General features: G+C 43.9%; 1 protein-coding gene across 1 annotated transcript in view; it reads right to left on the reverse strand.

Annotated features, from left to right (window-relative positions):
* uimc1 (ubiquitin interaction motif containing 1) overlaps window positions 1-16,024 on the reverse strand; it is a 93,653-nt gene that overhangs the window by 63,045 nt on the left and 14,584 nt on the right. Inside the window, exon 5 of the mRNA XM_038795220.1 lies at window positions 678-754. Coding sequence (XP_038651148.1) covers window positions 678-754 — 77 coding nt within the window. The remainder of the gene's footprint in view (window positions 1-677; window positions 755-16,024) is intronic.

A 16,024-nucleotide genomic window follows, 5' to 3' on the forward strand; every position in this document is an offset into this window, starting at 1 on the left:
GGGCACCTCACTGAGGTCTACAAAATCATGAGAGGTATAGACAGGGTGGATGGCAAGAAGCTTTTTCCCCCTCAATTACTAGGGGTCACGAGTTCAAGGTGAGAGGGGAAAAGGACAGATACATGAATGGGCAGGGAGCAGAGGGATACAGATCCTTAGAAAATAGGCGACAGTTTTAGATAGAGGATCTAGATCAGCGCAGGCTTAGAGGGCCGAAGGGCCTGTTCCTGTGCTGTAATTTTTCTTTTTTCTTTGTTCATACTATACTGGCCACCCAATCTGCAGCTTTGAGTATGCTATTTGTTCCAGCTGGTTTATGTCAGTGTTTATAATCCTTCCCATCGCAATGATCTCTTCTCTCTCCCCAATATTCCCTTTTCCCTACTGTTGGCATCAAACGCCCCCTTAAATATACATGTGCTTAGTCAGTTCTTAATAAGTTTAAGGAGCAAAGAATTTGACATTCACACCACTGTGAAGACATTATTCATAAATTATTCCTTACCTATATATTACTTGCTTTCTTAAATGTTGTGCTGGCGGTGATTTTTGTTTAACAGCTCACCACATGGTGTGATTCCAGTAATTACAAAGTCAAAGAAGCACAACTAAGAAAGGATTAACAAAGAATATTTAATCAACAACCTGAACACCCTGAGCTTAGTCGTCCAACTAACCTGGGCTGTGACCATTTCAGATGGCTGTGGATTTTTGCTCTCTGGCTGCACACCTTCAGAACAGCTGTACTGTGTATCTATGGAATAACAAGTAAAAATTCTGTAACATGACCCAGACTACTTACCATCAATGCCATACATAACACGTCCGACAATAACTGAACCAAAAGGTCTTCACTGAATCCCAATCGGATTTAGACCTAGAGAGTCATAGACATAGAATTTACAGTGCAGAAGGAAGCCATTCGGCCCATCGAGTCTTCACCGGCTCATGGAAAGAGCACCCTATTTGAGCCCACACCTCCGTGTCATTCCGGTGTGCTCCATGTGCCTATCCAATAACCGTTTGAAAGTTCCTAAAGTGTCCCGACTTCACTATCATAGCAGGCAGTCCATTCCACACCCTAACTACTCTCTGAGTAAAGAACCTACCTCGGACATCCCTCCTATATCTCCCACCCTGAACCTTATAGTTATGCCCCCTTGTAACAGCTACATCCACCCGAGGAAATAGTCTCTGAACGTCCACTCTATCTAACCCCCTCATCATCGTATAAACCTCTATTAAGTCGCCTCTCATCCTCCTCCGCTCCAAAGAGAAAAGCCCTAGCTCCCTCAACCTTTCCTCATAAAACCGACCCTCCAAACCAGGCAGCATCCTAGTAAATATCCGTTGCACCCTTTCCAATGCTTCCACATCCCTTCTATTGTGAGGTGACCAGAACTGCACACAATACTCCAAATGTGGTCTCACCAGGGTCCGGTACAGTTGCAGCACAACCCCACAGCTCTTAAACTCAAGCCCCGTTAATAAACACTAACACACGATAGGCCTTCTTCGCGGCTCTGTCCACTTTTCATTTCATTTCAGTGACAACCTTCAGAGATCTGTGGACACGAACTCCAAGATATCTCTGTTCCTCCACATTCCTCAGAACCCTGCAATTGACCCTGTAATCCACATTCAAACGTGTCCTATCAAAATGAATCACCTCGCAGTTATCAGGGTTATTACTCCATCTGCCATTTTTCGGCCCAGCTCTGCATCCTATCAATGTTTCTTTGCAACCTACAACAGCCCTCCACCTCATCCACTACTCCACAAATCTTGGTGTCATCAGCAAATTTACTGACCCACCCTTCAGCCCCTTCCTCCAAGTCATTGATAAAAATCACAAATAGCAGAGGACCCAGCACTGATCCCTGTGGTACACTGCTGGTAACTGGTCTCCAGTCTGAAAATTTTCCATCCACCACTACCCTCTGTCTTCTATGTGATAGCCAGTTACTTATCCAATTGGCAAAATTTCCCTCTATACCCCCACACCTCTTTACTTTCTTCATGAGCTAACCATGGGGAACCTTATCAAACACCTTACTAAAATCCATGTATACGACGTCAACTGCTCTACCTTCATCTACACACTTAGTTACCTTCTCAAAGAATTCAATCTCATTTGTGAGGCAAGACTTATCCTTCACGAATCCATGTTGACTATCCCGGATTAAGCTGCATCTTTCCAAATGGTCATTAATCCTATCCCTCAGGACCTTTTCCATTAACTTACCGACCACCGAAGTAAGACTAACCGGCCTATAATTACCAGGTTCATTCCTATTCCCTTTCTTGAAAAGAGGAACAACATTCGCCATTCTCCAGTCCACTGGCACTATCCCTCTGGACAGTGAGGATCAAAGCCAAATAATCTTCAAATAATTCTGATAGATTTGTCAAGAATAATTTTCCTTTCACAAATTCATGCTGGCTTTGTCTGATTACACTACTGCTTTCCAAATGCTGTGCTATGAAATCCTCAATGATGAACTCCAGCAAATTCCCTACTACCGACGTTAGGCTCACTGGGCGAGAGTTCCCTGTTTTCTCTCTACCTCCCTTTTTGAATAGCGGGGTTATATTTGCTACCCTCCAATCTGTCAGAACGATTCCAGAGTCCAAAGAATTTTGGAAAATGACCACCAATGGATATACTATTTCTAGGGCCATTTCCGTAAGTACTCTGCGATGAAGATTATCAGGATCAGGAGATTTGTCTGTCTTCCATCGCATTAATTTCCCCCAAAACAATTCTTTACTACAGTAATACTAATTTCCTTCAGCTCCTCACCAAAACTTGTGCTTCTCAAAACTTCCGGTACATTATTCATGGGTTCTTTGAGAAGACAGAAGCCATGAGCGAATTTAGTTCCTCAGTCATTTCCTGGATCCCGGTTATTAATTCCCCCTTTTCTGACTGTAAGTCTACATAAGTTTTTATTCATCTTTTTCTCTTTATATACATATAGAAACTTTTACAGGTCAGTGTTTATGTTTCCCGCTAGTTTACTTTCAAATTGTATTTTCCCCTTCTTAATCTTCCTTGGTATGCCTTTTCCGAGTTTTAAACCATTCCCAATCCTCAGGTCTATTGATTTTTCTTGCTAATTTGTATGCCTCTTCTTTAAATCTAATACCATCTCTAATTTCCCTTGTGAACCATGGCTTAGCCACAGTCCCCTTCTTGCGCCAAACAGGAATAAACAACTTTTGGAGTTCACCTAATAGTTCCTTGAATGCCTGCCATTGCCTGTCCACTGTCCTTCCTTTCAGTAATGTTTCCCAGTCCGTCATAGCTAACTCATGTCTCATCCCATCATTGTTACCTTTATTGAGGTTCATGATCTTGGTCTCAGAATCAACCACCTCACTATATAATTTTTATTAGTGTCACAATTAGTCTTACATTAACATTGGAATGAAGTTACTGTGAAAATCCCCTCGTCACCACACTACAGCGCCTGTTCGTGTACACTGAGGGAGGATTCAGAATGTCCAAATCACCTAACAAGCACGTCTTTCGGGTCTTGTGGGAGGCACCTGGAGGAAACCCACGCAGACACAGGGAGAATGTGCAGACTCTGCACAGCTTGTGACCCAAACCGGGAATTGAACCTGGGTCTTCGGTGCTGTGAAGCAACAGTGCTAACCACTGTGCTACCGTGCTGCCCCGATTCACCTTGATAAGAATTCTACCATATTATGGTCACTCATCCCCAAGGGTTCTCTCTCAACTAGATTGTCAACTAATCCTTTCTCATTGCACAACACCCAATCCAAGATGGCCTTTTCCCTTGTTGGTTCCTCAACATACTGGTCGGAAAAACTATCCCTATACACTCCAGAAATTCCTCCTCTATTGTACTGTGACTAATTTGAGTTACCCAATCTATATCCTTATCACATGTATCTCTCATTTCCTGTCCGATGCTATTCCCAACATTACCACTACAGTTTGGTGGTCTGCATACCAGCCCTATGAATGTTTTTTGCCCTTGATGTTTCTTAACTCGACCTAGACAGATTCCACATGATCTGTGATAATATCCTTCCTCAATATTGTATCAATACCTTCTTTAATCAACAATGCAACTCCACCACCTTTTCCTTTCTGACTGATCTTCCTAAAAACAATAGCCCTCAATGTTTAGTTTCCATCCTTGGTCACCTTGGAGCCATGTCTCCGTAATCCAAACTACCGTATCCTACAGAGAGAAAAGCTCTCTCTACACTGCCCCCATCAAACACTCACAGGACAGGTACGGGTTAGATACAGAGTAAAGCTCCCTCCACATTGTTCCCATGAAACTCTCCCAGGAAAGTATATCACGGGGTTAGATACAGAGTAAAGCTCCCTCTCTACACTGTCCCCATCCAACACTCTCAGGACAGGTACAGCATGGAATTAGATACAGAGTAAAGTTCCATCTCTACATTGTCCTCATAAACACTCCCAGGACAGGTAATGCACGGGGTTAGATACAGAGTAAAACTCCCTCTACACTATACCTATCAAACACTCCCAGGACAGATACAGGGTTGCTGGGTGGAGTGAGATATTTAAGACTGCGATTCACAAACGATTATTGGGTTAAATTATCAAGGGTGCATGTTGCAAGATGAGTAAATGGCGATCAGGAATGGTCTGCTTATGCACCTGTAACCAGTATAGTGTCAGGTCCTCTTCAGGTCGGAGTCATCATACTGGAACCAGTATTCAGCTAGGCACATAACTAGGGACGTGGAGAGGGTTTTAAACTAAATACTATGGGTTAAGAGGTCAAATTTGGGAAGATGTGGTTTATTAAAGAGTAGAGACAAGCCAAGAGAGAAAAGTACTCATTTGTGAACATAGGACATCTTGAAGGGGGAGAGTGAACAACCAGAGGTCAAAGGTAACGACATAGGCAGGGAGAGCAATGAGGTCCTGCAGAAGGAGTTCAGGGACTAAGGCAATAAGCTAAAAAGCAAGACCTCTAGGGTTGTCATCTCAGGATTACTCCCTTTGCCACGTGTCAGTGAGGCTGGAAATGGGAGGATAGTGCACCAAAATACATGGCTAAACCAGTGGTGTAGGAGAGAGGGTTTCAGGTTTCTGGACCATTGGGATCCCTTCCAGGGCAGGTGCGACCATTAGAAGAAAGATTGGTTGCATCTAAACTCGAGGGCCACCAATATCCTGGCTGGGAGGTTTGCTAAAATCACTCAGTAGGATTTAAACTAGTATGGCAGGGGGATGGGAACCAGGGAGTTAGCTTAGAAGATGTAATAACTGAAGGGGAATTAGAGAACAAAAATAAGAGAACAACATCACCTTGTCTGCTCAAATGCAGTGGTTTGAAGTGCATTTATTTCAACGCCAGACGTTTAGCAGGTAAGGCAGATGAACTTAGAGCACTTATTAGTACTTGGAATTAAGATGTTGTGGCTATCACAGAAACATGGTTCAAGGAAGGACAGGATTGGCAGCTGAATGCTGGAGGCTTTAGATGCTTCAGGGGAGTTAGAGGGGGATGTAAAATGAGCGGGGGAGTAGCATTACTGATTAGCCGTACTGCGGGAGGACACCTTAGAGGGCTCATGCAATGAGGCAATTTGGGTAGAAGTCAGGAACAGGAAGGGGCCAATCACAATGCTGGGGGTTTATTACAGGCCCCCCAACTGCCAGTGAGAGATAGAGGAGCAGATAGATAGAAAGATTTTGGATAGGTGCAAAAGAAACAAGGTTATTGTGGTGGGGGATTTTAACTTCCTCTCTATTGACTGGGACTCACTTCAAGCTAGGGGTTTGGATGGGACAGAGTTTGTAAGGTGTATCTAGGAAGTGTTCTTGTTGCAATATGTAGATAGCCCAACTCGGGAAGGGGCAGTGTGGATCTGGTATTGGGGAATGAGACTGGACAGGTGGTTGAGGCTTCAGTAGGGGAACATTTTGAGAGCAGTGACCACAATTCTGTAGGTTTTAGGGTACTTTTGGATCGGGATGAGAGTAACCCTCATGTTAAGGTGTTAAACTGGGGAAAGGCAAATTACGATAACATTAGACAGGAATTGAAGAATTTGTATTGGATGTGGTTATTGGAGGGTAAATCAACATCGGACATGGTAGAGTCTAGACAGTTGATTAGGATTCAGGAAAGTCATGTCCGTGAGAGAGTGAAGGATAAGAATGGGAAGTATAGGGAGCCTTGGATAACGAGGGACATCTCATCAAAAAGAAAAAAGGGGCCTTTGTGCAGTCTAGAAGGGTGGGGGACAGTCAAAACCCTTGAGGAGTATAAAGAAAGTAGGAAGGTACTTAAGCGGGAAATTAGGAGGGCCAGGAGAGGTCATGGAAAGTCCTTGGCGAGTAGGATTAAGGTGAATCCCAAAGCTTTTTATTCATATGTAAAAAGCAAGAGGGTGGCCAGGAAAAGGACTGATACACTGAAGGACAGGGGGTGGAATCTATGTGTTGAGCCAGAGGAAATGGGCGCGGTACTAAATGAGTACTTTGCATCAATGTTCACAAAAGAGAAAGACTTTGTGGAAGATGATTCTTCGGTAGGGTGTGTGGACAGTGTGGGACATGTTGCCATCGAAAAGGAGGTGGTATTGGGTCTTTTAAAAGACATTAAGGTAGATAGGTATCCTGGGGCGGATGGGATTCATCCCAGAATACTAAGTAACAAAATTGCTGGGGCCTTAACTGACATCTTTGTATCCTCATTGGCTACAGATGAGATCCCAGAGGACTGGAGAATAGCTAATGTTGTACCGCTGTTTAAGAAAGATAGCAGGGATAATCCAGGAAACTATAGGCCGGTGAGTCTCATGCCATTGTAGGTAAATTATTGGAGAGAATTCTCAGGGACAGGATTTATACCCGTTTGTAAACAAATTGACTCATCAGTGATAGAGAGCATGGTTTTGTGGAGGGGAGGTCGTGCCTCACTAACTTGATCAAGTTTTTTGAGGAGGTGACAAAGATGATTGATATGGGGAAGGTGGTGGATGTTGTTTACACGGACTTCAGTGAAGACTTTGACAATGTGCCTCATGGCAGACTGGTACAAAAGAAGAAGTCACATGGAATCAGAGGTGACCTGGCAAGATGGATACAGGACTGGCTCGGTCACAGAAGGTAAAGGGTAGTACAGGGTGTTTTTCTGAATGGAAGGTTGTGACCAGTGATGTTCCCCAGGAACTGTGCTGGGGGCCTCTGTTGTTTGTATGTTGGTGGAGTGGAAGATAGTGTTGAGGATTGTCAGAAGATACAGCAGGATATAGATAGGTTGGAGTCTTGGGCAGAGAAATGGCAAATAGAGTTTAATCCAGACATATGTGCAGTAATGCATTTTAGGAGGTCTAACAGAGGGGAAATATACCGTAAATGGCAAAACTCTTAGGAATATAGAAAGTCAGAGAGATCTGGGCGTGCAGGTCCACAGATCTTTGAAAGTGGCAACACAAGTTGACAAGATAGTCAAGAAACCATAGGGAATGCTTGCCTTCATTGGACAGGGCATCGAGTATAGAAACTGACAAGTTATGCTACAATTGTATTGAATCATGGTAAGGCCACACTTAGAATATTGCGCACAATTCTGGTCGCCACACTACCAGAAGGATGTGGAGGCCATGGAGAGGGCGCAGAGGAGGTTTACCAGGATGTTGCCTCGTCTGGAGGGTGTTAGCTATGCGGAGAGGCTGAATAGACTCGGACTGTTTTCATCAGAACGACGGAGGTTGAGATCGACAAGATTATCAGTGGCATGGATAGAGTGGAGTGGTCAGTCACCAGGGGGCATAGGTTTAAGGTTTGTGAGGCAAAGTTTTGAGGAGAATTGCAAGGCAGATTTTTAACCCAGAGGGTGGTGAATGCTTGGAACGTGTTTCCAAGGGAGGCTGTGGAAGCAGACAAGGTTGGTATCATGACCGGTGCAGGATTGAAGGGCCAAAGGGCCTATTCCTGTGGTTCTTTGATAAACAGACCATGACAGGAAGGGACAGAGAGTACAAGTACAATTCTAAGCATAAATCAGTTGAGAAGGCGAGAGGTTACAAAAATAACCAAAGGACAAAACTAAAGGCTCTGTATCTGAATGCATGCAGCATTCGAAACAAAATGGATTAAGTATGATCTTATAGTCATCACAGAGATGACAGAGATTAGGACCTGAATATTTGACGGTATATGACATTTAGGAAAGGCAGAAAATTAAGAAACGTTGGAGGGGTGACTCTGTTAATTAACAATGTATAACACAAAAGAGAGGTTTGACTTAAGTTCAGAAAACCAGGATATAAAAGTGGTTTGGATAGAGATGAGGAATCGTAAAGGCATGAAGTCACTTCGGGAGGCCTGTACACCATTCCCACAACAGTTATCACATGGATAAAAGCAAACTACTGTGGATGCTGGAATCTCAAACCAAAAGAGAAAATGCTGGAAAATCTCAGCAGGTCAGCATCTGCAAGGAGAGAAAAGAGCTCACGTTCCGTGTCCAGGTGACACTTTGTCAAAACAATAATCACATGGTAGGATGGGGTATGAAAAAAGAAATAACTGGAACTTGTCAGAAAGGTACGACAATTATCATGGGAGATTTTAATTTACATATAAAACTGGAAAAATCAGATGGCCAAAGGTAGTTTAGATGAAGAGTTCATAGAATGTTTTAAGGCGAGTTTCTGAGAACAGGCGTTTTGGAGCCAACCAGAGAGCAGGTTATACCAGACCTAGTATTATATAATGAGATAGGATTAATTAATGACATAATAGGTTGTAGTGATCATAAAATGTTGAATTTTACATTCAGTTTGAGGGAGAGAAGAATGGGTCCAAGGCCAGTACTTTAAACTTGAGTGAGGGCAATTATGAGGGCATGAAAGCAGAGCTAGCTCAAGTGAATTGACAAATTAGGTTAAATGAAATGAAATGAAATGAAAATCGCTTATTGTCACGAGTAGGCTTCAATGAAGTTACTGTGAAAAGCCCCTAGTCGCCACATTCCGGCACCTGTCCGGGGAGGCTGGTACGGGAATCGAACCGTGCTGCTGGCCTGCTTGATCTGCTTTAAAAGCCAGCGATTTAGCTCAGTGAGCTAAACCGGAATAGGTCAATAGAGATTCAGTGGCAGACATTTAAGGAGAGATTTCAAAATACACAGAAATAGATATGTTCCAATGTGAAAGTTGTGAACAAGGTAAGTGGAGACTACAAATGGATGTTAAGTGAGTGGTCAAAGATGTGGAAAATAGAGTATAATTTGGGAAAATGTGAAATTGTCAATTTTGGCAGGAAGAATAAAAAAGCATATTATCTAAGTAATAATAATAATAATAACCTTTATTGTCACAAGTAGGCTTACATTAACACTGCAATCAAGTTACTGTGAAAAGCATCTAGTCGCCACATTCTGGCGCCTGTTCGGGGATACGGAGAATTCAAAATGTCTAAATTACCTAACTGCACATCTTTTGGGATGTGGAAGGAAACCGGAGCACCCGGAGGAATCCCACGCAGACACGGGGAGAATGTGCTGACTCTGCACAGTCAGTGACCCAAGCCAGGAATCGAACCTGGAACCCTGGCCCTGTGAAGTGAGAAATTGGGGAGCTCGGAGATGCAGAGAATCACAAAAGGTACAAGTATACATGTTCAGAAAGTAGTTCAGTAGTTCAGAAAGCTATTGAATACTATAATTTATTGTGAGAGGAATTCAAAAGTAGGGAGGTTTTAGTTGTACAGGGCATTAATGTGACCACATCTGGAGTATTGCGTCAGTATTGATCTACTTATTTAAGGAAAGATTCAAATGCTTTGAAGCAGTCCAGAGAAGGTTTACTGGACCAATACCAGGAACGGGGAGTTGTCTTACAAGGAAAGGTTGGAGAGAGGTTCGGCTTATATCCACCGGAGCTAAAGAGTAAGAGGCGACTTGATTGAAACCTTTAAGACCCTGAGGGGTACTGACAGGGTGGATGTAGAGGGAATGTGAATGTGTCAGAGAATGGAGAACCACAAGTCACTGTTCAAAAATAAGGTGACGATCATTTAAGACAGATGAGGAGAATATTTTTTCTTCCAGAGTTGAAAGAATCTGGAACTGTCTTCCTCAAAAGGCAGTGGAAGCAAGAGATTTGAATGTTTTAAGGCGGAACTAGAGAGATTATTGATTAACAAGGGGGTGAAAGGTTATCGGAGGTAGGCAGGAATGTGGGGTTGAGGTCCCAATCAGATCAGCCATAAAGCAGGCTCTAGGGGCTGTCATGTGAGAGTTCCTTTAAGAAATGGATGTTGAGGCAGCACGGTGGCACAGTGGGTAGCACTGCTGCCTCACGGCGCTGAGGTCCCAGGTTCGATCCCGGCTCTGGGTCACTGTCTGTGTGGAGTTTGCACATTCTCCCCGTGTTTGTGTGGGTTTCGCCCCCACAACCCAAAATATGTGCAGGGTAGGTGGATTGGCCACGCTAAATTGCCCCTTAATTGGAAATAAATTGGGTACTCTACATTTATATAAAAAAAAGAAATGAGTGTTTATCAAACAGTGGATGTACCTTTAAGAAATGGGTGCTTATCAGTGATGTCATAGTGTGGGTGGAGCTGGGCTGTCTGTCAGCTTTTAGTTTCGCTTTGAGGAAAAGCTTGGGTGTGTCTGTGCTTTTTTGGTTTCGTTTTAGTGTTGGAGCTGCAGCCAGCCAAAGAAGGTATAATGTTGTTCTCTCTGCTATCTAAAGACTATCTCTTGATCATTTGGTGAATTCAGAGTGATAACTGTTCTGTTATGGGCCAGTGTTCAGAGAACCCCAAAGTGCATCATGGAGTTCACCTGTTAATAGATTGTGGTATGGGGAGCACACGGCCCATTCTTCAGGTGTGGTACAGCAGAAATGGAAAAGGAGTTTTTTTAAAGCAAAACAACGTTTATTCTATGAACTCAAGTTAACCTTTTTTAAACATAGTGAACATCTCAGCAACCATTAATTCAAATACAGCCCCCAAATAATACAACATTAAGTAAACCTTTAAGCTTTCCTTTTAACATCCATAAGACTTAAAAACAAAACCTTTAATAGAAGCACCTCAGGTTTAACTTCACTACTGTTATGGGAGCGGCGTTTTCAGAACCCCAAAATTTATCATGGAGTTCAACCAACCTCTCCCGTTAATGGATTGTTGCTTTTTCAGCACACGGCTTGCTCCCTAGGTGTGGTATTACAATTATAGACTCGTGGTTTTTAAACACAAAACAATGTTTATTCCATGAACTCAACTTAACCTTTTAAAATAAACATTGGATCTCTTAACATCCCTTACCTCAAAGATAACCCCGAAAATAATACAACACTAAATAATCTCTCAAAATGTTCCTTCAAACCTCCAAAAGACTTAACACTTTTAAACAGAAACACGTCAGGTTAAAGACATTACTATTATGAGTTTAAATCACCCAAATGATTCAGAGATAGTCTTTCCTGGCAGAGATCACCACAGATCCAGCTCACTGCAAACACAGACACACCCAAGCTCTTTTCCTCAAAACTGAAACTAAAAGCAGAAGTGGGCTCAGCTCCCTCCATCCTCTGACATCACTTCAGTAATATGAGCTGCTCCATTGCTTAAACATCCATTTCTTAAAGGTTCTCTCACATGACACTACTGAGAACAGTTACCACGTTGAAATCAGCAAATGGACATTCATCAGCTTGCAGAGATTCACACACATCCTGCTGTGATTGCAGCTTCTCCAAAACTGAAATGAAATCAAAACCACGCTGCAGCCAACAGCCAAAAGCGACAGTAAAAAGCTGACAGACAGCCCAGCTCCACCCACTCTCTGACATTACTGCAGTAATAAACACCGATTTCCAAAAGGTACTCTCACTACAAATATTTATATACACCCATTTATAAACACCCATTTCTTAAAGGTGTTCACATGGCAGTTCTCAGTAGTGAATTTAAACCCGATGTGCTTCTGTTAAAAGGTTTTTGTAGTCTTATGGATGTTAAAAGGAAAGTTTAAGTATTACTTAGAATGTTGTATTCTTTGGGGTTGTATTTGAATTGATGATTGCTAAGATGTTCACTGTATGTTTTAAAAAGGTTAACTTGAGTTCATAGAATTTACATTGTCTTGCTTTAAAAGATACTGTCAGATGTTTGCTGCACCACACTTGTAGAGTGGGCCGTGTGCTCCCCATACCATAATCTATTAAAAGTTGTAGGTCAGGTGAACTCCATGATACACATTGGGGTTCTCCAAACCCTGGCCCATAACAAATCGGGGGCTCGAGGGGGATAAAAGTCTATCTATTGGATTGGTTTTGTAAAGACAGTGAGGGGTGAGCATAGTGTGGTTGCTTTTCAGGTGTTGTATTTCAGTTAAGTAGGGAGTGTATTGTGCACAATGGCTCTTTCAAGGTTCTGAAGTTTTTGGGGGTGGAGACGGTCACATGCAGGACAGAGACTAAAAACAGACTGTTAGATTTGGTACAAACATTGCAATTAACATTACCTGACAAAATGCGGAAAGATGAGATAATTATGACGTGGCAGGTTGTTTCCACAGGCGGGTGAAAGCAGAACTAGGGGACATAGTCCCAAAATAAGGGGAAGTAGATTTAGGACTGAGTTTAGGAGGAACTTCTTCACCCAAAGGGTTGTGAATCTATGGAATTCCTTGCCCAGTGAAGCAGTTGAGGCTCCTTCATTAAATGTTTTTAAGGTAAAGATAGATAGTGTTTTGAAGAATAAAGGGATTCATAACGGGCAGCAGGGTAGCATGGTGGTTAGCATAAATGCTTCACAGCTCCAGGGTCCCAGGTTCGATTCCCGGCTGGGTCACTGTCTGTGTGGAGTCTGCACGTCCTCCCCCTGTGTGCGTGGGTTTCCTCCGGGTGCTCCGGTTTCCTCCCACAGTCCAAAGATGTGCGGGTTAGGTGGATTGGCCATGCTAAATTGCCCGTAGTGTCCTAATAAAAATAAGGTTAAGGGGGGGGTTGTTGGGTTACGGGTATAGGGTGGATATGTGGGTTTGAGTAGGGTGATCATGGCTCGGCACAACATTGAGGGCCGAAGGGCCTGTTCTGTGCTGTACTGTTCTATGTTCTATGTATAACCCTTATGGTGTTCGGGCCGGAAAGTGGAGCTGAGTCCACAAAAGATCAGCCATGATCTCACTGAACGGCGGAGCAGGCTCGAGGGGCCAGATGGCCTACTCCTGCTCCTAGTTCTTATGTTCTTATGAGGGACCTTGTCAAAGGCCTTACTGAATTCCATATAGACGACATCCACTGCCCTACCTGCATCAATCAGCTTTGTGACCTCTTCGGAAAACTCTATCAAGTTAGTGAGACACGTCCTCCCCTTCACAAAACCATGCTGCCTCTCACTAATACGTCCATTTGCTTCCAAATGGGAGTAGATCCTGTCTCTAAGAATTCTCTCCAGTAATTTCCCTACCACTGACGCAAGGCTCACCGACCTGTAGTTCCCTGGATTATCCTTGCTACCCTTCTTAAACAAAGGAACAACATTGGCTATTCTCCATTCCTCCGGGACATCACCTGAAGACAGTGAGGATCCAAAGATTTCTGTCAAGGCCTCAGCAATTTCCTCTCTAGCCTCCTTCAGTATTCTGGGGGTAGATCCCATCAGGCTCTGGGGACTTATCTATCTTAATATTTTTCAAGACGCCCAACACCTCATCTTTTTGGATCTCAATGTGACCCAGGCTATCTACACACCCTTCTCCAGACTCAACATCCTCCAATTCCTTCTCTTTGATGAATACTGATGCAAAGTATTCATTTAGTACCTCGCCCATTTCCTCTGACTCCACACATAGATTCCCTTGCCTCTCCTTCAGTGGGCCAACCCTTTCCCTGGCTACCCTCTTGCTTTTTATGTACGTGTAAAAAGCCTTGGGATTTTCCTTAACCCTATTTGCCAATGACTTTTCGTGACCCCTTCCAGCCCTCCTGACTCACTGCTTAAGTTCCTTCCTACTTTCCTTATATTCCACATAGGCTTCGTCTGTTTCCAGCCTTCTAGCCCTGACAAATGCCTCATTTTTCTTTTTGACGAGGCCTACAATTTCTCTCGTTATCCAAGGTTCCTGAAATTTGCCGTATTTATCCTTCTTCCTCACAGGAACATGCCGGTCCTGAATTCCTTTCAACTGACACTTGAAAGCCTCCCACATGTCAGATGTTGATTTACCCTCAAACATCCTCCCCCAATCTAGGTTCTTCAGTTCCCGCCTAATAGAACATAGAACAGTACAGCACAGAACAGGCCCTTCGGCCCTCGATGTTGTGCCGAGCAATGATCACCCTACTCAAACCCACGTATCCACCCTATACCCATAACCCAACAACCCCCCCCCCCCCTTAACCTTACTTTTTTAGGACACTACGGGCAATTTAGCATGGTCAATCCACCTAACCCGCACATCTTTGGACTGTGGAAGGAAACCGGAGCACCCGGAGGAAACCCACGCACACACGGGGAGGACGTGCAGACTCCGCACAGACAGTGACCCAGCCGGGAATCGAACCTGGGACCCTGGAGCTGTGAAGCATTTATGCTAACCACCATACTACCGTGCTGCCCAATATAATATTGTTATAATTAGCCTTCCCCCAATTTAGCACATTCACCCGAGGACCACTCTTATCCTTGTCCACCAGCACTTTAAAACTTACTGAATTGTGGTCACTGTTCCCGAAATGCTCCCCTACTGAAACTTCTACCACCTGGCTGGGCTCATTCCCCAATACCAGGTCCAGTACAGCCTCTTCCCTAGTTGGACTGTCTACATATTGCTTTAAGAAGCCCTCCTGGATCCTCCTTACAAACCCTGCCCCATCTAAGCCCCTCGCACTAGGCGAGTCCCAGTCAATATTGCGGAAGTTGAAGTCTCCCATCACAACAACCCTGTTGTTTTTACACTTTTCCAAAATCTGTCTACCTATCTGCTCCTCTATCTCCCACTGGCTGTTGGGAGGCCTGTAGTAAACACCCAACATTGTGACTGCACCCTTCTTATTCCTGATCTCCACCCAAATAGCCTCACTGCCCTCTGAGGTGTCCTCCCGTAGTTCAGTTGTGATATTCTCCCTAACCAGTAGCGCAACTCCGCCACCTTTTTTTACATCCCCCTCTATCCCGCCTGAAACATCTAAATCCTGGACCGTTTAGCTGCCAATCCTGTCCTTCCCTCAACCAGGTCTCTGTAATGGCAACAACATCATAATTCCAAGTACTCAGCCAAGCTCTAAGTTCATCTGCCTTACCCGTAATACTTCTTGCATTAAAACATGCACTCCAGTACACCAGGCCCGTTGTGTTCAGAAACATCTCCCTCTCCTGTCTGCTCTACCTCAGAGCCACACTGGCCCTATTCCCTAGTTCTCCCTCAATGCTTTCACCTTCTGACCTATTGCTCCGGTGCCCACCCCCCTGCCATACTAGTTTAAACCCTCCCGTATGACACCAGTAAACCTCACGACCAGGATATTTATGCCTCTCCAGTTTAGATGCAATCCGTCCTTCTTATACAGGTCACACTTGCCCCGGAAGAGCTCCCAGTGGTCCAGATAACAGAAACCCTCCCTCCTACACCAGCTGTTTAGCCACGTGTTTAGCTGCTCTATCTTCCTATTTCTGGCACGTGGCACAGGGAGTAATCCTGAGATTATAACCCTAGAGGTCCTGTCTTTTAACTTTCTGCCTAGCCCTTGTCCAGGAATACAGTTTATCTTGGGTAATGATATAGCTGGGTCACAGGTGGGAGTGATGCCTACTGTGGTGAATAAGCCAGTGGAAAAACAGACAACTGAAATGTTGAAGGACGAATATCCTGGGATTTTTCCGGATTGTGTAGTAACAAGGTTGCAAAATCACAGGTCAAGACAAGACAAGAAATCAGAGAGTAGAGATAAAGGTGAAAGCCATTATCAGAAACAATTTTTGATCAGATGGTTGGAAAAGTACAAAAACAGGTGGAGGATGAGGCAGATA

This window comes from Scyliorhinus canicula, chromosome 4 (assembly GCF_902713615.1).
Source record: "Scyliorhinus canicula chromosome 4, sScyCan1.1, whole genome shotgun sequence".
Taxonomy (NCBI): domain Eukaryota; kingdom Metazoa; phylum Chordata; class Chondrichthyes; order Carcharhiniformes; family Scyliorhinidae; genus Scyliorhinus; species Scyliorhinus canicula.